At 42.0% G+C, this 26729-nt stretch overlaps 1 protein-coding gene across 1 annotated transcript in view; it reads right to left on the bottom strand.

Annotated features, from left to right (window-relative positions):
- coch (coagulation factor C homolog, cochlin (Limulus polyphemus)) overlaps positions 1-26729 on the bottom strand; it is a 46472-nt gene that overhangs the window by 6136 nt on the left and 13607 nt on the right. The window contains exons 4-8 of the mRNA XM_068038160.1: positions 16131-16264; positions 14960-15022; positions 10697-10756; positions 10468-10615; positions 10209-10312 (exon numbers count right to left, since the gene is read on the bottom strand). Coding sequence (XP_067894261.1) covers positions 10209-10312; positions 10468-10615; positions 10697-10756; positions 14960-15022; positions 16131-16264 — 509 coding nt within the window. The remainder of the gene's footprint in view (positions 1-10208; positions 10313-10467; positions 10616-10696; positions 10757-14959; positions 15023-16130; positions 16265-26729) is intronic.

A 26729-nucleotide genomic window follows, 5' to 3' on the forward strand; every position in this document is an offset into this window, starting at 1 on the left:
CTCGTTCCCCGCACTCCACTCCAACCCCGCCACTTCTTTGGGGAGCAATCGATCGAGGAGGGGAAGTGGCGAGGTAGGAAGCGTGTGGCCGAGGGGGTGGTAGCAAGTGGTCGTGGCGGGCACTGGTGAGGGCGGGAGCGAGCGGCCAAGGGAAGGCAGCGGCGAGGACTGGAGCGAGCTGCCAAAGGGGGCAGCAGTGAGGCAGGATGGAGCGATGAGTAGTCGGGAGCAGGAAATCGAAAGCGCGGATGGCAGGAGGGAGCGGGGTACTGTTTGGAGGTGGTGATCGCAGCTATTGTTTAGTGAGGAAGTTATTGCATGGTGACATCAGCTTACGCACGCGCACATTCATACTGACAAGCTGGCAAGTGTTCGCATGCTTATATTCCGCTAAGATTCATTATAAGCCCACGGCTACCTTGACTACACTTCTGCACGCACTGTTTCCTATAAGGACTCCATCCCATCCTCCCAGTTTCTCCATCTCTGACACATCTGTTTTGATGATGCAACCTTACCTAACAGTGTTTTTGACATGTCTTGCTTTTTTCTCAACCGACGATTCCTCCGCACTGTGCCCTCAACCATGTCCAACCCATTTCCTGCACTTCTGCCCTCACCCCTACTCCTCCCTCCCAGAACCACGACAGGGTTCCCTTGTCCTCACTTTCCACCCCACCAGCCTCTACATCCACCATTTCCGCCACCTCTAGCATGATTCCACCACCAAGCACATCTTCCCTTCCCCTCCCCTGTCAGCATTCTGAAGGGACTGTTCCTGCCACGACACACTGGTCCACTCCTCCATTACCCCCGACATCTCATCCCCTTCTCACGACACCTTCCCATGCAATCACAAGGGCAGTAAAACTTGCCCTTTTACCTCCTCTCTCCTCACCATTCAAAGCCCCAAACACTCCTTCCAGGTGAAGCAGCGATTTACTTGTACTTCCTTCTATTTAGTATACTGTATTCGCTGCTCACAATGCGGTCGCCTCTACATTGCGGAGATCAAGCATAGATTGGGTGACCGCTTTGCGGAACACCGCTCAGAGCAAAAGCATGACCCTGAGCTTCCAGTTGCTTGCCATTTCAACACATCCCCCCTCGCCTCCTCTCATACCCACATTTCTGTCCTTGGCCTGCTGCAGTGTTCCAGTGAACATCAACACAAGCTCGAGGAACAGCATCTCATCGTTCGATTAGGCACACTACAGCCTTGAGGACTCAACATTAAGTTCAACAATTTTAGAGCATGACTGGCCTTTTTAAAAATTATTTTATGTTTTTTTAATCATGTGCCTTTTTTTCATGTGCTTTTGGACAGAGCTACTCGTTACTTTGCCATTAACATTCTCCCTGGACGAATGCTTTGTCTTTCGCCACAAGCATTAACACTCCCTTTGCCTTCGTCTCATGACATTTTTGTTATTTAATCACTCCTGCCCTCTGCCCTATCACACACTTTCCCTTTTGTTCTCTTCCCCACAAAACACCACCGCTGCCACCCCCTCCCCACCCCCCCCAACCCCGGTTCACTTGCTTAAAACCTAATTTTTTTCTAACCTTTTTTAGTTCTGATGAAAGGTCACCGACCTGAAACGTTAACTCTCTTTCTCTGCACAGATGCTGCCTGACCTGCTGAGTATTTCCAGCATTTTCTGTTTTTATTTCAAATGTTCGCACGCATTGATGATGTCCGTGATCACTCTGCACATGCTTTGTGTTGTCTGGAGTCACTCTGATCATTATTTGAGCATTAACCAGGAAACAAACTTAATTAGGATAAAGGAAAATATCTATGATTTAAGAAGTGAGCCACTGAGGTAGGAGAATTCCTGCACAGATCATAAAGGGTCAGGTTCATCAAAAAATTGGGAGAAAACTAATTAGGGCTCGGAGATGGAGAAAGAAATACAGTGGTATACTCTCCTGTTTTTAAGACACTAGACCTGGAATTAAACCCTCTCCAGCCCAACTAGCAAGTGCAGTTGTCCAGGCCTATTTTTAATTATTGTAAAAACAGTCACTTTCATAATATCATAAAAGTGAATAAAAGTGTTTATTTAGCCATGAAAGCTGCTGGATTGTTGTAGAAACCCAAATGGCTTGCTAATGTCCTTCAGGGAAGGAAATCTGCCTAGTCTGGCTGACATATAACTCCAGTCCTACATTATATGCTTGATTCTTAATGCCCTCAGGACAACTAGGGATGCATAATAAATATGGGCTTCCCTGTATGATGCGTGTGTTTGATCACTCCAACATTAGTCTTTCGTCTATTGACATTCCTGGCCTCAACATCTCCTTTGATCTTGAACAGAATCTCCATATCTGCTCCACTGCTGAAGAGTCATTGCACTTCTTCCAGGTACTCAGAAATTTGATTTTTTTAAAAATCTGCTCTTCAACCTACAGGCTTTTAAAACTCAAACTTGGCCTCTTTTAGCCATTGCATCTTGATTTATGTTATGGAATTTCTGAAATGTATTCAGGAGAACTTCCGTGTATGTTCTCAGCCCAACTAGAAAAGAGGCGTTGCTGGATCTGGTGCTGAGAAATGAGGTGGGCCAAGGGTCTGTGGGGGAGCACTTGGGCAAGACTGATCATTGTATCATAAGGTTTAGATTAGTAATGTAGAAAAGCAAGGAACAAAATCAGGTAAAATGTCTAGAATGGAACAGGGCTAATTACAACACGACGAGAAGGGATCTAGCCAGGGTAGAATGGAACCAAAGACTGACAGGAAGAGCTGTATCAGAACAATGGGTTATCTTTAAGGAAGAGATGCTTCAGGTAGAGGCTAGGAACAGTCCCCAAAAGGCAAAAAGTAGGGGAACTAGAACAGGCTCCTTGGATGATGAAGGAGATACAGATTATGATGCAACAAAAAAAAAGAGGGTGTACAGTGCAAGTCAGGTGAACTCATCAAGTGAGAACCAGGCCATGTCCAACTAGTTGAGAGGGGTGTTGAAGAGGAAAATAAGATTAGCAAAGAGAGAATATGAGAATAGAATGGCTATCAATAGGTAACCCAAAGATATTCTACCGGCATGTAAGTAGTAAGCGAATAATAAGAGGTGGAGTGGGGCCTATTAGGGACACAGAGGTAACTTATGCTTAGAGGGACAGGGCAAGGCTCATGTACTTAACGAGTACACTTTGTATCAGTGTTCACTAAGGAAATGGAAGCTGACAAAATATCAGTAGAAGTGGAGAGAGTAGAGGCAATGGATAGGATAAAAGGTGAGATGAGGAAGGTACTAAAAAGGCTGGCTGTGCTTACGGTAGATAAGTCACCTCATCTGGATGGCTTGCATCCCAGGTTGCTAAAGGAAGTGGGGATGGAGATAGCGGAAGGGCTTGCCATAATCTTCCAATCTTCCCTAGATGCAGGAGAGGTGCCAGAGGATTGGAGAGTGGCAAATGTTACATCCTTATTCAAGAAAGGGTGGAAGGACAATCCTAGCAACTACAGGCCAGTTAGTTAACATCAGTGGTGGGTAAGGTTTTGTCTAGTCTAGTCTGTCTAGTCTAGTCTAGTCTAGTCTAGAGATACAGCACTGAAACAGGCCCTTCGGCCCACCGAGTCTGTGCCGACCATCAACCAACCATTTATACTAATCCTACACGAATCCCATATTCCAATAACATCCCCACCGGTCCCTATATATTTCCCTACCACCTACCTAAACTAGGTGCAATTCATAATGGCCAATTAACCTACCAACCTGCAAGTCTTTGGCATGTGGGAGGAAACCGGAGCACCCGGAGGAAACTCACGCAGACACAGGGAGAACTTGCAAACTCCGCACAGGCAGTGCCCAGAATCGATCCCGGGTCCCTGGAGCTGTGAGGCTGCAGTGCTAACCACTGCGCCACTGTGCCGCCCGTTTTAGAAACAATAATTAGGGAAAATATCAGCAGACACTTGGAGAGATTTGAGTTAATTAAGGATAGCCAGCATGGATTTGTAAAAGGCAGATCATGCGTGACTAATCTAATTAAATTTTTTGATGAAGCAACAGAGAATGTTGATGAAGGGAATGCAGTGCATGTTGTTTTTATGGATTTTGGGAAAACATTTGATAAGGTAGCACATAAAAGGCTGGTTAACAAAACTGAGGTTCATGGAATAGGAGAATCAGCGAGTCAGAGTAAATGTTTGTTTTTCAGACTGGAGGATGGTAGACAGTGAGTTCCCCAAGGGTCAGTGCTGGGACCACTGCTCTTTTTTTTTTTGCTATATATAAATGACTTGGATCTTGGAATACAGAGTAGAATCTCAAAATTTGCTAATGACACCAAACTTGGAGGTGCAGCAAACAGTGAGGATGACATGAACCACCTGCAACAGGACATAGGTACGCTAGCAGAATGGCCAGAGAGGTGGCAGATGGCATTTAACACTGGAATTTTGGCAGAAGAAATAGGGAGAGGAAATATATACTTAATGGCACCGTTCTAAAGAGTGTGCAGGCACAGTTCTAAAGAGTGTGCAGGAACAGAGGGACCTGGCAGTGCACATGCAAAGATCTTTGAAGGTGGCAGGACATATTGAGAGAGTGGTTAGTAAAGCATATGGGATCTTGGGCTTCATAAATAGTGGCATAGAGTACAAAAGCAGGGAAGTTATGCTGAACCTTTATAAAGCTCTGGTTAGGCCTCAACTAGAGTATTGTGTCCAGTTCTGGTCACCATACTTCAGGAAGGATGTGAGGGTCCTTGAGAGGGTGCAGAGGAGATTTATCAGAATGTTTCTAGAGATAGAGGATTTTAGTTACAAGTTTACATTGGAAAAGCTGGGTTTGTTCTTCTTAGAACAAGGGAGATGGAGGGGAGATTTAATAGAAGTGTACAAGATTATGACAGGCTTAGACAAGTTAGACAACAAAAATCTATTCCCATTAACAATGGTACAAGGACTAGGGGACACTGATTGAAAGTTTTGGGCAGAAGATGAAGGGGAACTATGAGGAAGCACTTTTTTACACAGCGGGTGGTAATGACCTGGAACTTGCTGCCCACAAGGGTGGTGGAAGCGGAGACAATCAATGACTTCAAGAGGAATTTGGATGGCCACCTGACAGAAATAGACTTGCAGGGCTATGGGGTTCAAGCCGAGGAATGGGACTGACTACATAGCTCTGTGGAGAGCTGGCATGGACTCGATAGGCTGAATGGCCTCCTTCTGTCCTTCTGTGCCATAAATAAATAACTTTATGTTTAACTTTCTCTACCTTCATGATTACATTTCCAAATATAATTATTACAAAGCTGTAACCTAAATAAAATGTCACTCTATCACACAAATATCATTGCATCAGTTATAGATGAATTAAAATTGCATGCAATGATTTGTAGCCACCTTGCTCCCAGAAGTGTAATGCACCACTTTAAATAATCTTTGTGACAATTCCAAAACTGGAAAAATTTGCTAATTCTGTAAAAAAAAAAATCAGTTTTATATAGAAATTTAACATCACAGAAGGAGGTTATTTGACCCCATTTGAACAGATCCCATGTTGGAGTAATCGACAGCTAGTCCTACCCTCCAGCTCTCTCCTGGTGGCTTTGTATCTTCATCTGCTTTAAATATCTAGCCAATGTTTCCTTAAAATATACACTTATCTTTGATTGTGATAAGAACCTATGGTCCTCTAAATAAATTTCTCCGAATCTCTCTCTTCACTGTCTCATGAGGACGATAGAAATGGACTCAACCAAATTTGAAGTTTAGAGCAAAGACTGAAAACATTAAAACCACCATGATGCCCTCTGCCCATCAACGAAGTTAGTGTTTTTGTTAACAATGAGAAACAGTAATTTGAGACCTTTCCCTTGCTTTGATACATACTTTAATTCTACTTTATCATGTTTGAGTAGCGCAGTGGTCAGCATCGTAGCCTCACAGCTCCAGCGACCTGGGTTCAGTTCTAGGTACTGACTGTGCGGAGTTTGCAAGTTCTCCCTGTGACCGTGTGGGTTTCCGTCGGGTGCTCCGGTTTCCTCCCACAGCCAAAGACTTGCAGGTTGATAGGTAAATTGGCCATTGTAAATTGCCCCTAGTATAGGTAGGTGGTAGGAGAATTGAGGGAAGGTGGGGATGTGGTATGGGATTAATGCAGGATTTGTATAAATGGGTAGTTGATGGTCTGCACAGACTTGGTGGACCGAAGGGCCTGTTTCAGTGCTGTATTGCTCTATGACTCTGTGTTTAACTTGATAAATGGTAGACTTGTAAAATATGTTTGCTGCAAATATCCGATTATGAAATGTTACTCAGTCCTTCTCTTGGAAAATAAAATCATTAATTGTGTAAAAGGAAATTTAATTTGCTAACTATAGTAGACCAATAAATTGTTATGGGTTTCTGTCACAATATTTTTTGCTTTTGGGGTTTTCCATGGGAATTCCTACCTTGGTCACACTATCAGAGAAAGTGTTGAGTAGAGACAAAGCACTTACAGAGAAAGAGCGAAGAAAAATCAATTGATTTTCCCCCTTTACCAGACTGGTCTCACTCACTACATAGTTCCCAATTTAAGACTGGAAACAGCGAGCAAAAATCAGCAAAAATATATATCTAAAATATGATGGAGACATTGTAAACAGGTTGAAAATTAATTAGGGACATACTATACAAAATGATTAATTTTAGAATTGAACTTCAACATGAAACAGTCTCCTGAAAAGTTTAATTCTGTGTCTGTTACATTTTATTTAGTGTTAAATTTCCTTGTTTGTAATGGAAGAGTTTCAGACCAATTCATATAAAGTCCTTTGGAACAGCACCAAGCTGGCTCCCATCGGGATGTATCTGAAAGCAAAGCTTTCTACTTTCCAATGAGGGATTTTGGAGATTCTCCAGTTGCTCGTTACTGTGCTCTTCAGTAATGCCAGCAATGTCAATAGTCTAGAAATAGTGACTGTGATTAAAATCTATGACTGAATGTGTGCTATAATATCTAAAGGTGAGGACATCCTTGCTCTGCAAAAATTCAAAAAGGGTGGTCAATGGTTTACCACTACAGCCCACAATTGCCATCATTAATTGCAGATAATTGACCCTGCTGGCATGACTAAAGAGAAAGTAATTGGTCACTGGAGAATCTTCCAGATTGCTGTCAATATTTGTCTATAAGTATTTTTTAAATGCAGTATTAAGGGTTGTTTAGTGGTAAAATAAATTGGTGTTTCAATGCACCAAGAGACACAGGGCATTTTCACACCTGCAATTGTCCACATCACATGCCAAGTTCCAATTCTCAGTTGAGCAACTGTGAGGGAAGGGAATGAAAGAAAGTTCATAGGACATCATCTGAAGGGGCTGTCACACCCATCCTAACCATTCGTTCAATATGGCAGAAGCCCAAGGAAGCTTGTCTGCCTACCTTGTCAGTAAGAAATATCTCAGTGGAACAGGATCAGGGAGGCTCTTTTTAAGATAGTAGCAGTTTCAAAATTATTGTTCTCCACATTTTAAATGACAAGGTGATTCATAACAGGGAAACCAGCTGAATAAATGAGCTTCTACGTGAATATTATTAGCATTTCACAACATGTACTCAACGCTATATCGGAAAAAGTACTTCACAGTTAATTATGGATTTGTACTTTTCTCAAACTCACCTTTTCACTTTTGATTTCTGTTCTTTTTTCCATTTTTAAATATTTAATTATCTATATTTTTCTTTCATTATTAGCTCAAACAGCACATTTTGTATTTCTTCCTCTACCTAATGAAATACAATAACATTTCTTCCCCTTTTTTTAATCAGCCTGTGTAAATATGTGTTTTATTTTTGTGATGGGAGAAACAGTTTGTATTAGGTACAAGTGCAGGTTCTCAGTTAGTTGCAAATGGTCAATCCATTGAAAATAATGAGACAGCAGATTGAAAGATGCAATCTTGAGGGAAAAAGATGAACATTGACAGGAAGTTAAAGGAGCAAACAGTGAAAATAGTGAGCATGGAATAGCAGAGAGGCTAATGAAATGCACATTCAGCAGGTCCTGATTTTTCAGCAGGGATGCTCCAGAAATTTATGCTCAGTGTGTGGGACGGAACCCTTTCCACCTGTTTTGTTCAGATTGTAATATTAATTGAAAAAGTCCTCTGTTCTTTTGCCCCCAGTGTCGAAGGAAAATAGATAAAACTATTTTCTCTCACATGGCAGCTTTTCAGTCAATTACAATGACCATTTTAGTGCAACAGTGTGCTTAAACATATAACTCACCATCCATCACCAATGTCTGTCTTACTGACAATTTTAGATGGGTTTTCGATCAAAACTAAGCCTGTTTTTTCTAATTACAGTGACTGACTGTTTCTAGATTTTGAAAATTGCTGCCAGCAAGTCTGTGTGTAACAGTCTGGAAAAAGTGCAGACTTAACGACATTAGCAAAAACTTCTCACTCGCTATTGGTAACCAGGAAATGAATTACTTGTGCTTTGGAACAAGCCACGACTACTTCCCTAAACAGAAATGTAAAATGTCAGACAAACTAAGGCTTCCTAAACAAAAAAGCCACTTTCCAAGTCTCATAAACATAAAACCAATGTCCAGGTCAAGAGGTGCAGTATAGCAGTTTATCAATGCACTGCATCAATGATCAATAGGATCAGGTTCTCCCCTGGGATTATGTAAATTGTACATTCTCTCTCAAAGCCGGATTATCCAAAGGAAATGGTGGAGATAATTCTTGAAATATGTAACTGTTGACTACAGAGCAGAACTCAAGGTGAGGTGAGAGTGACTGCCCTTGACATCAAGGCAGCATTTGACTGAGTATGGCAGCAAGGAGCCCCAGCAAAACTGAAGTTAATAGGAATCAGGGGAAAACTCTCTGCCGGATGGAGTCATACCTAGCGCAAAGGAAGATGGTTGTGGTTGTTGGAGGTCAATCATCTGAGCTCCAGGACATCACTGCAGGGGTTCCTCAGGATAGTGTCCTTGGCCCAACCGTCTTCAGCTGCTTCATCAATGACCTTCCTTAAAGGTCAGAAGTGGGGATGTTCACTGATGATTGTACAATGTTCAGCACCATTCGCAACTCCTCAGGTACTGAAGCAGTCCATGTTGTAATGCAGCAAGACCTGGACAATATCCAGGCTTGGGCTGATAAGTGGAAAGTAACATTTGCGCCACACAAATGCCAGGTAATGACCATCTCCAACAAGAGAGAATCTAACCATCTCCTCTTGACATTCAATGGCATTACCATCGCTGAATCCCCCACTATCAATATCCTAGGGACTGGCATTGACCGGAAACTGAACTGAAGTAGCCATATACGTACCATGGTTACAAGAGCAGCTCAGAGGCTAGGAATCCTGAGGCGAGTAACTCACCTCCTGACTCCCCAAAGCCTGTCCAGCATCTACAAGGCACAAGTCAGGAGTGTGATGGAATACTCTCCACTTGCCTGGATGGGTGCTGCTCCAACAACACTCAAGAAGCTCGACACCATTCAGAACAAAGCAGCCCGTTTGATTGGCATCCCATCCACAAACATTCACTCCCTCTACCACCGACGCACAGTGGCAGCAGTGTGTACCATCTACAAGATGCACTGCAGCAACTCACCAAGCCTCCTTAGACAGCACCTTCCAAACCCGTGACCTCTACCAACTAGAAGGACAAGGGCAGCAAATGCATGGGAACACCACCACCTGCAAGTTCCCTCCAGGTCACACACCATCCTGACTTGGAACTATATCGCCGTTCCTACACTGTCGCTGGGTCAAAATCCTGGAACTCCTTTCCCAGCAGCACTGTGGGTGTACCTACCTCACATGGACTGCAGCGGTCCAAGAAGGCAGCTCACCACCACCTTCTCAAGGGCAATTAGGGATGGGCAATAAACGCTGGCCTAGCCAATGATGCCCACATCCCATGAATGAATAAAAAAAATGACACAATGAGAATTGCATGCTGTTATGTTTACGGAATAATGTGCACAGCCTAAAATAAGGGGAAAATGGGTAGGAAGGAGCAATATTATTCAGTTCCTAGGATACCTCCCTGTGCTGATTGTTTTTCTGGGGCTATATATGGTTCCAAATTTGCAGCTTGATCAGTCATGGAGAGCAGAGTGAAAGAAGCAGACTTTATAACAGGAAAAGCATAAAATTCCCAAAATTTAAATTGTGTAAGTGGGTATAACTTTAACAAGGACTTTGTTATAAGAATGTATCACTCACCAACATTGGTGCTGCCTCCTCTGTAAGTCACGTTTTTGATGGCAGTGACGACATCCTTTGAATTAATAAAGTCTTTCAAGATGAACTCAGTTTTCGGACTCTCACTGTATAAATAATACATAAAGTGCAACTGAAAACACCATCATTGTGACTCTTCTTATACTTGCATTTTCACGATTGGGTGCAAATGTTGGTCAAATCTGACTTAAGCAAAGATTTAGAAAGCAATTTTGCACAATCTTTTCACACTTTATTTTACCTGACTTGTACAATGCCAACAAGTGGTCCTTGTGGTCCAATACCAAGCAAATTAGTGACTCTAATGACAAAATTCTTCTGTAAGTTAAATCTGCGTTTACCAAGATTCCAGCTTCCATCAAGTAAGAAGGCGATATCAGCTTTGCACTCTGTGGGTTGAAGAATTACTTTTAATCTGTTGGAAAAATACCACTCAAAAAAGCACTGGGTATGGAGGAACCCTTCCTTACCTTTGTTTACCTTTGTATTCTTTTTCCCAATTTTTGCAGCTTTTTTCTTGGCAGTTCGCGCTAAAATATTTCAATTAAAAATATTAAAGTACACTTTTTATTCATTATATTTTGATGCATGCTTGTGTCTACTGCAGTGTATTGCTGAAATTAAGGAAAGAGGGAGAAATGGCCTTTTTAAATATGGGACATTTTTTTCAGAAAACCAACTACAGTCTTGCAAAGCATTCACGTTTAGTACTCATTTGTCTGTTACAGTATTTTCCTGCCATATGTTAAAAATATCAGAACTAAACAATAAAGAAGATCCATTTATGTATTACATTCATCTGTATTTGCTAAATCTTTCACATTTTCATTATATTAAAATTATACAGAAATACTCTGTAAAATAATCCTCTTCCAAAATTCCCTTCAACCCACTTTGTCTTTCTCTGTTTCAGTAATTAAATTTTGACCAACAATTGTGGTATCATAAAGCCCCAATTAAAAATAATTGAATGAAGATGATCAAGCAATTCAGAATTAAATAAACAATTGTGGAACTGAGTAGTTTTGCCATGAGTGGAATTCCTTTCGCTAAGTGGTGTGTGCCAGTGCATTTTGTATGTTAGGTACTTGGAAACAGGGTGCTTCTGAAACAATTATAATAAATGCAGATATCTTGTGAGATTCCCCTGCATTCTTGGAACATAGAAAGCATTGTATTAGGATAACAATGGGCAAGTTATCTCCCATAGCACAATGCTGGCTCCAGCAGCCTTGGCCCTGAAAACTTTGGAAAAACTTTGTGTTCCACATATGAGGGACAAAGGTTCAAACAATGACACTGTGTGGAAGAGAGTTCCATAGCCAGAAGTGTGAAGCTTCACTGCTGGAATAGACTTTTTGGATGTAAGCGGAATGTTGAGGTGCAGCTGCAACAGCAGTGCCAGGATAGCAATGCCTATCCTGGGCTCAATTAGGAGGCCAGGCTGAAGCACCGGAAGCTTCTGCTGTCCTCACAAGTCTTGTAGTGGAGTGACAGGCCAAAACAAATCTCGGATTTGTGAAAGATGGAGCTGAGCCTTTCCCATCCAGTCCATTAGTCTATATAGCTGTGAAACATACTTGGTCCAAGAGTGAATGTTTTATCTGCAATAATGGAATGTTGAAGACCAAGTAAAGACTTTTAAAGACACTAAAGGCCTCAACTATGGTCCTCAGTAGAGCCTTCTTGAGTATTCCTTTTTATACCAGTTTGCCTCTTTTGTTTCTTATTGTTGAGGCAATTCAGAGAAAAAAAGGGTTAACATTCATGTTCCTTAGATCTGAAAGCTTTACAAGATAAGAAAAGCACTCAGGAGGTCTGGTGATAACTATTATTATTCTAACTCATGGACTACAATCCAATTCTAATTCACTGCAATTGACTGGTGGGAAAAGACAATTGATAACAGAAATGTCCTGATTTGAAATGAGCTGTGAGTTAGTGAACAGCCAATCACCTTTTATTTAGGCATTACAGCCCTCAGTGTCAAAGGCAGAGCAAGATTTATTCAAAGTATAAGCGATACAAAAATGTTTTTAATACAAACTACTGCAAATACTTGTGTAGAGATAACAGAAAATGTGAATTAGTCTTTCATGCATCTCATTAAATAGGTTAATAATGAAAATAGCACAGATATTTAAATTCTGCCTGTAATCTATTAAGTTTCTTCTTGCAAATGTTTGTTTTGTAAAATGAAATTAGCAAAACTTAGAGAACAATAAATCATATCAGTTAGTGAAAATACTAATCTTTTCAAGTTTATACAATTAGATTTTGCCCAATTTTCATAGGAATGCTGTTACGAGTGCTTCCTTTTTTGTTAAGTTATGAGGATTTGTGCTTTAAAACTGCAAAAGATTCTATAGAAGCTGGAATTTGTTTTGTTTTTTAAAAAAAGGTCATCAGAAGGTCTTTTGGGCTTGGCTTGTAGACAGGAATTACTGGAAGGCACATATTTTCAGATAAATACCCAGCAGGGGGCTTTTTTGACTTGGGGAAGATGTTTACAGTGATGTGATAGGTCAAGATTTATAGGGGTCAGGTGGCTTGACTCCTGAGATGTTTTTGGTTACGCTTTGGACAGGCAGTTGGGATAGGGACAGTGGTTTGAAAAGGAGTAAAAAAATCAACCTGCCCAAGACAAACCCCAACTCAGCCTGTTTCAGCTCTTTGAAAAGCCTGACAGTTTTACCATCTCTTTGAGAAGCTCTTGAAGTGAGTGTAATAGAGAAATTGATGCTGCATTCCTCCTGCAAGGCCTGCCTGAGAGCCTTGTTGCTGCATTTCTCCTGGAAAGCCTGCCCAAACTGTTCTTCGACGTCGCCTGAGGGGAACTGTTCAAGAAAGATCCCAGTGACAGCCATCTATGCGTATTTGGGATGCCAAACCAAACAAAGGACATCTGACATCTTTCCATATCTTCTCTTTTTTTTTCTTCTGGAATTGATAAGTATTTGGCCAATGTATTCTTTTTTGTCTTTTTTTTTGCAATAGAGTTCTAAAGAGAGAATCTCTTTATTTTTTCAATTAACCGGGGTGTGTGTGTGTGTGAGAGAGGGGCTCAGGTAAAAATGGAACTTTTGTATTTCAATCTTTATGTTGATGCTTTGCTCCGTTACTGGTTAGGACTTGTTTTGTAATGGGCTGATAATTTTGGTTGGTGTATTTTGTTCTGGGATGGAGATAGAGTCTATGATTGACCGTATTGGTAACTGGGAAAATATTTAAATATATGTTATGACCTGGAAGTGGAACTAGAAAAACAGTGTACTCCTCCCACCTCAATTGTAACAATATTGAAAACTAATAAATTTAGAAACTAAAAACAAGCACATAATTTCCAGCCATTATTGCATATTTGCACTCATCCGATAATTATTGAATCCGTTGTTTCTGCTGAAGAAAGGCTCTTGCACACCTGGACAAATAAAGCATAGTCACACAAGGACAACCATGTACTGTATTTCATACATTAGTCAGCCATCATTCAGAAATAATGAAAGTTTATCACTTAGCAACAGAGGGTTACACTCATCAATTGTGTCACTTTTCCTTGCATGGGTGGCTTCCCCTATTAAATCAATCTGCAAAGCAAAATAGTTCTTGACTTTAAAGGAGAAGGAAGTCTTAGGGAAGCACTTCCTCATGGTATCAGTTATGAATTCTACTAATTGGCTCATCTGGCTTCAAGATACATCTTCAATACCTGCAGCCTGTGGTTTTCTTTTTAAATCTGTGTCAATTCACAACATTTAAGTAGTATTTAGATCAGCGCTTGAAAAGCCATAGCATACAAGGCAGGAATATGAGATTAGAATAATTGGGTGCTGGATGGCCGGCACAGATGGGCCGAAGGGCCTGTTTCTGTGCTGTATAACTCTATGACTTTGTTTTAAAACAGCACTTCATCATAACTGAACCCCAGAAACCTTTCTGTGAATAAAAATGGATCAAAAATCCCAAGATATGACACTTGTACTTATAACAAAAGTTTGCCAAGAGAAGTTATAAAAATGGTAGACGTGTTATTTGAAACAGTCAACCTTGCCTATTTCTTTTTGCTTCTGAGTATTATTTTTATCTGCAAATAAATCTAGACAGTAGTCTTGGCCTACATTGCAGCATTCTGACAATGTGATATTTTCCACCATCTGAGATGACAGGAAAACATTATAAGCATTCTATACATTTTCTAATGAACAATGTTGTTTGGAGTTTAAGCAATTTTGATTTGTGGTTAATTATTAGACCTAAGCTAGGCTAAATATGGCAGAGGATAAAAGCAGGCTCCATCTGCTTATGGAGACCTGGCTAAACATGTATATGAATAAAATGGACAAAAGCTCAGACTGTAGCAATCACCATTTAAGAATGTTTAAAACTGTAACTACAAATACTCAATTAAATCATACTGCAGGAAATGTATCTTGTTTTGTTTCTCTAAATGTTACCAATCTTTTCATTCACAGCCAGAATCTGATGTTATAACAGAGAATATGGTAATTAAAAAAGTGATCAAACTTTAAAAGATTTTAAATGACTTGATACTAAATTTAGACATATATTTTACCCACTCAAAATAGGAATAAAAATGCTCTATGATTGGAAAATTGGATGAGATAAATTTATATGCAGTAAAATAGAACTGCTTGTCAGGTTTCAGTGCATTGATTTCCAGTCTGATTAGGCAACCTACAGTATGCTGGGATTTCCAGTTGGGCAATACAGACCAGGAGTTGGGACAACTGTTGCCCTTGGCTGTCCAGACACTTCAAGTGGTTTCCTTTCAACTTCTGCAGAAGAAATTAAAGTTATCATTTCAGCCAAATTGCACAACTATGAGGAACAGTTTTCTATTTGTATGCAATATGTTTGTCTTGTATACAAATCTATCCTTATATTTTTGTGCGCAAGTGGGATTAATGGGCTATTTATTGCCTTTTGATTTTCCTGCTAACCACATATGATTATGTGGTAAGCTGGGACCAAAAAGAGCTAACAACATGTTAGTCATGTGGTTAGCAAGGGCCAATCAGATTCTCAACATCGAAAGTATTTTCACACCTACACAAATTACAAGTAAGTTAAAACAATTTCAACCATTTAAAAGTTGCAACTGAATATTTAAGTAAACAGGTTGGATTAACATTGAAATATTTAAAATGTACACATTTAAAAATTCAACTTCTGTCTGAAATTTTGACTTAGTTGCATGCAGGTCGAGGCAGGTCAAAGCCTCGGCTCCTGGACAAGCCTAGACCTCAACCTATGAGTAAGGTCAGTTAGTTGATAACGTCTGTTCAATTCCAGTTTTTTTATTCAAATGGTTTCTGTGAGTATTGCCACAGAAGATTATTGTTGTATTTACGAAAGCAAAGTTCATTCAAAAAAACAATAGTTTACAAGCTAGTGAGCCTGACTTGGCGATTAATATCCTCCAGACTGGTCATTGTTAGTCTGTAAATTAATTGGAACAGTTTTTTTAATGTAACTTTTATATATGCCTACATAAGGCAAAGATATTCCATTATACGTTAATCAAACCTATAGATAGGTATTGCTAAGTGATCAGATCCTTTCTCTGGTGATAGCACATTGCACAACTGTTGTAGGCGTATCTCTGAAATTTAAACTTTGCCAGACTATATAAGCCCTAGGTAAAACTCCTTGCTAAAGAAATAACGGGTGAATAGCTATTTTTCTCCACATTTAATGATTGCTAACAAAACAATGTGCTCATAAAACACAATCAAAAATGTATGATTTCATTAGTTAATTATGGAGAAAGTAAGCATTTGCTCTTCTCATATAGTTTTTACAATTTTTTTTTGTTTTGGAAATTTTACCTCTATTTGCTTATATACTAGTGGATATTCTTGAGAAGAATAAAGCACCACTCACTGGAGACTGAAAAGGAGCTCATCCATCGAGAAAGTGGGAAAGATCTTATTCCATTTGCAGAGGAAGCCTGATAATTTTCTCGTCCTGCTAGTTTCTGGAGATGAACCACTCCTCCCAACTTGTTAATCACACCACTGGATTAAACCACAAGAAAACACAATGTGTCAGTGGGGAATATCTTTAGCTCTTCAATTTGAGAAAGGTTCTTTCTAATGAGTAATTTGGCTGTCATTTTTTCCTCCTTTACAATAGTGACTAGAAAGTATTTCATTGGCTGTGGAGCCCTGAGGTCATTAAAACTGCTATATAAATACACATTTTTCTTAATTTAATCACAATGTATTGAAACTGAATAACACTCAGGTGGTATAAAACAGCACATAAACTGTATCTGTTTGAATAGTATCACTGACAACATCTGTTGGTTACTGTGTTAGCATTAATAATAATATTTGACTCTGTGTTGCACCACCAAAGGTATACTCTTTGTCTGGTTACAAATGGAAAACTCGCGCATAGCTAATGATCAGTTTTAGAGAAATTCCACTGCCCAAGATTAAATTACAAATAAATATAAATTTTAGAGGTGCCAATTAAATAAAAAAATCAGTAAATCTACAGCTAAGAGAAATTTTTAGCTTTTATATAAGTGCTGATTAATTTAGATTTTTAATCGTAACTTTCCATGCTTGCTTTTAATTTTCTAAAATCAACAGTGTTCAGTCCATTGAAGTGAATGGGGATATGAGGTTAGCAGAAAAATAGTAAATACATAGGAATACATGACAGTTGCGACACAGAAACAGGCCATTCTTCCAATTAAACCAGGTCGGTGTTTACCTCCATGTGAGCAATAAGTTTTAATCTCATTTACTCACCCTGTTCCCATATTCCTTTAACCCATTTTCCAATCTAATCTTGAATGTTGACATAATTTCTGCCTCAGCCACTAAACCTAGAAATGAATTCCACAGACTCACAACTATGAGTGAAGAAGTTTCTCCTGCCTCAGTTTTAAGTCTCTTACATTTAATCTTGTATGTATCTTGTTTTTGACCTCTCAACTACAACAGCAACAATAACTTGATTTCAGAAAAAAAGATTTGCATTTATATAGTGCCTTTCTTGACCACTGGACATCTCAAAGTGCTTTACAGCCAATGAAATACTTTTGAAGTGTAGGAAATGCAGCAGCCAATTTTGCACACAATAAGGTCCCACAAACAGCAATGTGATAATGACCAGATAATCTGTTTTTATGATTTTGTTTGAGGGATAAATACTGGCCAGGACACCAGGAATAACTCCCCTGCTCTTCTTCAAAATAGTGCCATGGGATCTTTTATATCCACCAGAGATAGCAGACATGGCCTTGGTTTGACATCACACATGGAAGACAGCACCTCTGACAGTGCAGCACACCCTCAGTACTGCACTGGAGTGTCAGCTTAGATTTTTGCACTCAAATCCTGGAATGGGACTTGACTCCACAATCTACTGAGTCAAAGGCACGAATGCTAGCAAATGAGCCATGGCTGACACCTATAGTATCTTTAAGGTAATAAAATGTCCCAAGGAGTGTGATAAAGCAAAATTTCACACCAAGCCATGTAAGGTGATATTATGGCAAATGGCCAAAAGCTTGGCCAAAGAGCTAGGTTTTAAGGAGCGTCTCAAACGGGAACAGAGAGGCGGAGAGGCTTAGGGAGGGAATTCCATAGCTTAGGGCCCTGACAGTTTAAGGCACGGCCGCCAATGGTGGAATAATTAAAATCAGAGATGCTCAAGAGGCCAGATTTAGAGGAGCACAAATATTTCAGAGGGTCGTGGGGCTGGAGGAGATTACAGAGATAGGGAAGGGCAAGGCCATGGAGAGATTTGAAAACAAGGATGGGAATTTTCAAATCAAGGCATTACTTAACTGTGAGCCAGTGTAGGTCAGCGAGCACAGGAGTGATCTGTGAATAGGAGCTGCTGCGAGTACCGGCATGGGCACCAGAGATGACCTCAAGTTTACAGAGGGTAGAATGTAGAAGGCCAGCCTGCAGTGCTTTGAAATAGGCAAGTGTAAAGGTCACCAAGCTATGAATGAAGATTTCAGCAGCAGATGAGCTGAGGCAGGGGCAGAGTCGGTTAATGTTAGGGAGGTTGAAATAGATGGCATTAGTGATGGTACAGATATGTGCTTGGAAGCTTATCTCAGGGTCAGATATGACAGCAAGGCTGCAAACAGTCTGGTTCTGCCTCAGACAGTTGCCAAGGAGAGGAATGGGAGCTAGGGGAATGGAGGGAAGCAGCTGAGACAGAGGCAGCTAATCAGATGGGCTCAGTCTTAGTGACAAAGAAGCTACTCACACTTATTATTGAAGGTGAGCAAAACACTGTGCTTCGATTTACCTTCTCCCACCCTTTCTTAATTTTAAACACTATATCACCATATCTGTAATCTGCATTATTCCAATGCAAAAAGCCCCAATTTTTCAATAAAAGCAAAATACTGCAGATGCTGAAAATCTGAAATAAAAACAGAAAGTGCTGGAAATACTCAGCAGGTCAGGCAGCATCTGTGGAGAGAGAAGCAGAGTTAACATTTCAAGTCTGTGACCTTTCATCAGAACTGGATGAAGCTTTAATTTGTATTTGTATTGTATTTCTTGCGGGTTTTCTTACAAAGATATAACAGTCACAAAATTCTGTTGTGTAGCACCTGTGTTTTCAGTGCTACTTTGCTGTTTTGGATACAAAATGGTATTGGCACCATACTTACACACTTCTGCTGTGGATTGCTCCAGATGTCATTTTAGGTCGGTCACTAGTGCGGGTGTGGGAGCATGCATTAGTAATGTGCAGAGCAGGCCAATCATGACATCAGTCAGTGTGTAACATTGACCATAGTGGTGCCATTTTTGACCTGAATACTTCAGTTAGTGCCCTCTCTTAACCTCACACAGCTGAACACCACTCAACAGCAGGAAGGACCCACTATCAGCATTATTTAGGTTTCAGGTTAGTTGCTGATCGATTCTTACTGGATGTTGCTGAGGTGGTAGAGGTGTTTGGAAGTTTGTACTGCTACTTAAAGTTGGTGATGTCTACAGGGATTGGTGTGGCACATGGTGAAGGCCTTAGTTCTCAATTCAAGGGTTTTTCTCAGACCACTTACTCCCAGTCACAAATGCTGTAGTTTCCATCATATTTGACCTGCAGCATAACAGGGAGAATGAGCATCAGCAACATAGAGCAGGACAAGCTGCTCAAAAAGGGAGGAGGAGGAGAAGGATTCTCAGCAGGAAGCCATATCCACCCAGGGTCTTCAGAGAGCAATTCTACCAACTCAGCCTAAGCCAGGAACAGTGTGTGCAACAGCTCTGCTTCACTAAGAAGGTGCTCACTGAAATCTGCCAGCTGTTGCAGGAAGATCTGTAGCTTCATAGCAGGGTGAGACCGGCATTGCCATTAATTGTAAAGATGACCCTGACCATGAATTTCTTTGCATCGGTCTCCTTCCAGGCTGGAGCAGGGGACATCACCAACACCTCACAGTTCATCATTCACTGTTGTAGAAGGGAGGTGACTGACACACTGTATGTGATGAGAGGGGAAGACATTACCTCCTTTCTTCCCAGAGAGAAGCAGGCATAGCGAGCATTTGGCTCCACCAGGATAGCAGGCTTCCCCATGGTGGAAGGTGTCACAACTGCACACACATCGCTTTGTGGGTGCCGCATCTAAATTCAGAGAAATACTGCAACTGCAAACGGTTCTGCTTTCTCAAGGTGCAGCTGGTGTGTGACCATAAAGCACCATGCAGGTCAATGCCCCTATCCTGGCAGCAGTCCTGAACATTTGAACCACCATGAGAGACCAGAGGATGGCTACTGAACTCCAAGGTCTACCCGCTGACCACTTGGCTCATGAGTCTGATGCACAACCCATGCACGTGGGCAGTATGCATAGAATGAGATACATGCTGCTACATAAAATGTCATCGAGCTGACCATTGGGGTGTTTAAGCAATGGTTCAGCTGCCTGGACCACACTAGAGGAGGCCTGTGATACCAGCCAGATTGCATGTCACAATTTGCTGCATCCTGCACAACCTCTCCATCATGAGAGCACAGCCCTTGTCAACAAATATAAGATGAGCAGCTGAGGCAGAAGAAGAGGAGGAAGAAAGGAGGAGGCAATCAACACATTCATTTTCTGGGCGTGTTGTCTGTGATTGGCTCACGCAACTCTGGTATCAGTGAACACAACCCAAATTCTCCATTCAACAACAGTCTCACACCTTCCCTTCCCTCTGTCACTGACCACCACAACATCCACTTGGCCACAATGATGAAATAAAAGTCACCACAAAACAACCATTCCAAACGAACTTTATCAATCAAACCATCCGATATTCCATACAAAAGTCAACTTGTGCATTCCCTTAGTGCCTGTCTTCTGTGTGGTTTTCCTGACCTAGTGCTCCTACACAGTGGTTGCAGCTCAGCTGGTAGAGGGCTGACTTTCAGTGGAGGAGACTGCAGATGGCCTTGCGGGACGACCTTATGCAGCTTTGCCCGAGAAGGCCTGGCTTCGGACCACAGCACCTTGACATGGGTAGCAGTAGGGGCTGGTTGGCTGATTGACAGGCATCAGTAAGGGCACTAGTAGAGTGGCAGTGGTGGGAGGATGAATGCTGTCTTTCTGAGAGAGGACAGCAGGTTGATGTTCAATGGAGCCACTGCCACTCCCATGGGCTGGTGCCTCAGCAATTCTAGCAATGTTAGAGGACAGATTACTGGACTGTTGTGAGACCCTGCAAGTCCCTTTGAACATTGGCATCCACAGCTATGATAGCAGCAGTCTGAGCCTGCATGACAGCAAGCTGAGCTTGCATGACTTTAGTCTGAGCAAACCCATCAGCTTTTTCCTGTAGATCATCCCATTGACATCCTCATCTGAGTCCTCTGTGGCAGAGCTTGTGTGTGACGTCATCCTCTGGCACGCTGGCACCTACGCTACCCTTTTCCCCTGCCTTGATTGCAGGCCACCTGTGTCCGGTGTCTCACCACATGAAGATCCCGCCTATGATTCCCTCTAAAGTACATGCAGCATCAGTATCTGAGCTGGTGGGTGCGAGTGTGGGAGTGAGTGATGGTGTTTCTTCATCATCAGTCTCTTCTTCCTCTACCAGTTCTTGCTCCTGCACCACTGTCTGGCCAGACTGAAGTTCTTGAGTACCTGAAAGAGAAAAGCACAAGGTTAGGGTTGTAGCAAGGGGAGATGGGAAAGCAAGAAGTGCATGCTTATTCCACTTGCAGTTTGTAAATCAGAAGAGACTGTGGGATAACGGGAAAGTGGGATATGAGAAGGAGGTTTAAGTGTAAGCAGACCATCATCTTTGCTGGTTTCATCCTCACCGCTGGTCACAGTCTCAGTCATGGCCACTACAATGATGGCCAGCACCATCTCTTGCATGGAGGTGAGGACATGGAGATGTGTCTGCCCTGCCGGTTAGGTGCTGCTGCCTGTGGTTATGCACCACCTTGTCCTGCAAGGGAGAGGGAAGTGCATCACTGAGTGTGGTGCAATGTGTTTGGGTGACGTGGCTAGCTGTGAGATGTGAGTATGAGGCTTGCAACAATGCTAAGTGTGTGAGGCTGAGGTGAAGCAAATGAATGTTAGATCTGAGTCATGTTTGATAGAGATTGTTGGTAGGTGAGTGTTGAGGGGTGTGGTGAATTGAGCAGTGTCTGATGCTAGTTGTGCAGTTTGTTTGGATATGGTATTTAAAGATGCATTCACTCACCTTGACCACTAGTGCAAGATCATTAAGCTTCTTGCAGCACTGCATACAGGTCCTTGGAGCTACACTGCTCTCATTGACCATGACAGCTATCTGCTCCCACTGCTTTCTCAGTGTCTGTCTGGAGGGCCTCCTGGTCTCCTGTGGATAGAGAACCTTGCTCCTCCTGTTGTGGAGCATTCAAGAGTGATGTCCCTTTAAGATCTTAGTATGCTAATGAGTTAAGTACCAGGATGTGGTCATGTGACTATTTTTTTTAGAGATACAGCACTGAAACAGGCCCTTCGGCCCACCGAGTCTGTGCCGACCAACAACCACCCATTTATACTAACCCTACAGTAATCCCATATTCCCTATCACCTACCTACACTAGAGGCAATTTACAATGGCCAATTTACCTATCACTATGTGTCAGTCCCACTGTAACTGTAACACCCAGAGGCAAGACCTGAAAATAGATAGCTCTGTACTGTATATAGTTGCTAGCTTTTTAATAAGCCTGTTTTGAGATCTTCAACAACCTGAACTCCATGCATCTCATTTATGTTGCATCAGACAGCATAAAGAAGCTTCTCATTTCACCTCCTGTCCACTTCCTGCACCAAGGCCTCCAGTGCTGCCTCATAGAACCTTGGAGTACTTTATCTGCCCTGTTGCCCTATTTTTCAGTTTTCTTGCTTGGACACTTCCACCACTTGTCCCAGTCAAAATCCTTTAAAAGGTGCAGTCTGGCTTTAAGTAGAGTAGGCTCGCTTTAAGTGGTGCTAGCCTCTCACGATTTTGCACCCTAGGCTCAAGCATGCAGCCACTCAGCAGTGCACTTAGCACTGGCTGCACACTTTCACCCGCACAATGAACAGGCGTTACAAAGTTTGCATGCATCGGAGGGAATGGGTGTGCGCTAACTGCGCATCACAATATCCACTTCCATTTTCGGGTCTTATTGAATTTTGCGGCAAAGTAGTTTTAATGAGTAACCTGGTATATGTTCACTGGAGAAGTGCTTCTCAAAACGCCAGGATGGAGATTCAAGCCTATAATCTTCCTAGACAGTGACTGCAAATTTTGACAAAACCAATTTGCAGTGCAGGACAGGTAGGGGGTGGGGAGGGGGAGGGGAGAGAAGGCCAGCAGATACCATATCCTTTCTCCATTAGGATGTGGCAAAATGATTGTAAGCTCTTTTTGCACATCTCCTGGGGCCAGTTACAGCATACTACAGGCTGAGTCAGGGAGTATCCATCTCTCCATCCTTATGGTCAAAAATGGTTTATGGCTTAGGGTGACTGGAAAGATCACAAGATTGCAAAATAAATAAGAATTAGGAAGGTCATACAACCAAAATTAATTTATCCCATCCAGGAAATTCTACAGTCCTCCTATTAAGGTAAAACAGTCTCTTAAACAACTCCAAGGTTTTTATCTCCACTGCACTACCTGTGAGTCCATTCACTCTTTACATGAAAAACTTTCTAATATCATTTCCTAAATTTGTCTTTTGCTAGTTTGAACCTCTGTCCCTTTGACTTCCTGTGATGGAATGCTCTCACTTACCTGGATGAGTGCGGCTCCAACAACACTCAGGAAGCTCGACACCATCTAGGACAAAGCAGTCCGCTTGATCTGCACCCCATCCCCAACCTTAAACATTCATTTCCTCTATCAGCAATGCACAGTGGCAGCAGTGTGTACCATATACAAGATGCACTGCATCAACTCACCAAGACTCCTTCGACAGTACCTGTCAAACCCGCAACCTCTTCCACCTAGAAGGACAAGGGCAGCAAACACATAGGAACACCACCATTTGCAAGTTCCCCACGAAGCCACACATCATAGTGACTTGGAAATATATTGCTGTTCTTACACTATTGCTGGATCAAAATCCCTCCCTAACAGCACTATGGATGTAGCCGCACCACATGGACTGCAGTGCTTCAAGAAGGCAGCTCACTCACCACCACCTTCTCAAGGGCAATTAGGGATGGGCAATAAATGCTGGTCTTGCCAGCGATACCCACATCACTTGAACTGAATAAAAAAAAGAATCAAGATAACAAAAAAATAAGAAAAATATAAATATAGAAAAACTTTTTTTTCCAACTTTCTGAGCCCAATCTCACACAAGTTATGACATGATTTATAAATTAAATTTTGTTCAGCTTGGTCTTTTCTACAGTTATGTGTATTGTCTAAAATATCAGATCCAAAACAAAAAAATGTCCCTACTATTGTCGGACAATCTGAATGAAATTATCTTATGTTTCATGCATGCGTTGTTATAGAAATCACCAAGCTGAACAGAATTTTATATAACCTACCATAGAATGCTTGAAATTGTTCTTGCAAAATACAGGTTTTTATGTTTGTCCCCTATTATTTGCTGTAATCAATAAAATGCTCCGCACCATATTGCCGATTGAACCACCGTATTGGCAGTGGGTTTTGTTATACTTTTCTTTCCCTTGCCCAAGGTTAAGTTCTTAAACAAACCTATAATGGGAATCATTATTGCACTTGCAGGAAACAATGAATTCGAGTGACACTTCGAGGCCACATCTGATAACAAGAACTTCAATACCGAGCAAACTCAAATCTTCGGCCCCAGTGCCTCATCGTAACTTGGATCTTACAAGATGATTTTCCAATAAATGTCCAAGGGCAACTAACTCTTTGTACATGCAATCTTGTCAATAGCCATTTTTCATTATAAGAAGAATGCAAGGTCAATGAAAAGAGTAACAGAGGAACTGATAAATAGATGGGAGGAGAGGAAGGCAATAGTCGCTTGCAAAGTTAACCCGCTTCTCAAGCTTATTCTTCCTGAGATTGCCCTAAAAAAGACCTGGCCACTATAACCTCACTCAAAAGAGGAGCAAGGTGGCTTATCAATAATGCAAGGCAACAGTGGATTCTCTGACGTAGATCCTTGGGGGAAAATCAGTGGTGCGGGAGTGGGAAGAGAAGCCATTGCAAGTGATTCTCTGGCTATGGTTAAATGGATAAGAATGGAACCCGATGAGAACAGTCCCACCCAGCTGGATGACAGTGGAGAGGCATTAGAGGAGGATGGTGTGGTCAACCGTGTCAAAAGCTGCAGACAGGTCAAGAAGGATGAGGAGGGAAAGTTTATCTTTGTCATAGTCACATAGGATGTCATCTGTGACATTGGTAAGAGCACTCTTGGCATTGTGGCAGGGGCGGAAAGCTGATTGGGGGGATTCACACATAGAATTCCAGGAAAGATGGGAACAGATTTGGGAGGCGACAAAATGTTCAAGGACATTGGAGAGGAAAAGGAGGTTGGAGATGGGATGGTAGTTTGCAAGGACGGCGCGGCCAAGGGTTTTTTTGAGTAGCAGGGTGATGATGGCAGATTTGAAGGAGAGTGGGACAGCACCTGAAGAAAGAGAATAGTTTACAATATCAGCTAACACGGGGACCAGGAGGGGAAATCAGGTTATCATCAATTTAGTGGAAATAGGGTCAAGGAGCAGGAGATGGGTCTCATGGACAAAATGAGCTCGAAGAGGGCATGAGAGGAGATTTTTTTTTAGTTTAGTTTAGAGATACAGCACTGAAACAGGCCCTTCGGCCCACCGAGTCTGTGCCGACCATCAACCACCCATTTATACTAATCCTACACTAATCCCATATTCCTACCACATCCCCACCTGTCCCTATATTTCCCTACCACCTACCTATACTAGTGACAATTTATAATGGCCAATTTACCTACCAACCTGCAAGTCTTTGGCATGTGGGAGGAAACCGGAGCACCCGGAGAAAACCCACGCAGACACAGGGAGAACTTGCAAACTCCACACAGGCAGTACCCAGAATTGAACCCAGGTCACTGGAGCTGTGAGGCTGCAGTGCTAACCACTGCGAAACTGGAGAAAGGTGAGAGTTCAGGACAAGGGTGAGTGGGGGAGGGGAACTTTAGAGGAAGTTAGGCCAGTTGGGCTAGTGGAAGGGAGGGACAGGGCAGAGGCAGCTGATTTGATGATCTCGATCTTAATAACAAAGAAGCCCATGAGCTCTTCACACTTATTATTGGAGGTGAGGGGACAGGGCAAAGGGGTTTATGAAGACGGTTTGCAATAGAGAAAAGAAGCCAGGGGTTATCTTTGCATTCCAAGATGATCTTGGAATAGTGAGCAGTTTTAGCAGATGAAAGCATGAACTGATAGTGTTTTAAGTGATCCAGCTAGTTCTGGCGGTGGATTGCTAAACCAGTTGTCTGCCATATTCTTTCAAGTCTGCGCTCCTTGGACCTAAGGGAGTGGAGATGAGGGCTGTACCAGGAGAATGGCCAGGATGAGAGAGAGAGTAATGGTTTCATTGGGATCGAGGGCATCAAAGCTGGAGGTGAATTGCAGCTGAGCAAATCGGTGACTGCAGAAATGCTGTTGTGAATGGAGGGCTAAAGAGGTCAGAGAGTTTGCATTTTGAAAGTGCAGTTGCAAGTGAATTGGGGGATGGTTTTTTCCAGTGATGGCTACAGAAGGAGGCAGGGTTGGAGTGTGAAAGGGGGATGTGGGTGGAGGGTGATATAGGGAAGTTATCAGAGATGGCCTGATCTGTAATTAATACAATGGGACTAACAAGACCACATGAGATGGCAAGGTAAATGGGTGGCTGTGAATATAGGTTGGGCGTTTACATGGAAGGAGAGATTTAAGGAGAAGAGGGCAGTGAACTCAGAGGAGCCAGAACACGATGAGCTGAGACGGAGGTTGAAATCACCAAGGATGAAAAGTCATTTGGGTGAGGCCGAGGGAGGAAAACAGTGAAGATAGTGA

Source organism: Heterodontus francisci, chromosome 9 (assembly GCF_036365525.1).
Source record: "Heterodontus francisci isolate sHetFra1 chromosome 9, sHetFra1.hap1, whole genome shotgun sequence".
In the NCBI taxonomy this organism is placed as follows: domain Eukaryota; kingdom Metazoa; phylum Chordata; class Chondrichthyes; order Heterodontiformes; family Heterodontidae; genus Heterodontus; species Heterodontus francisci.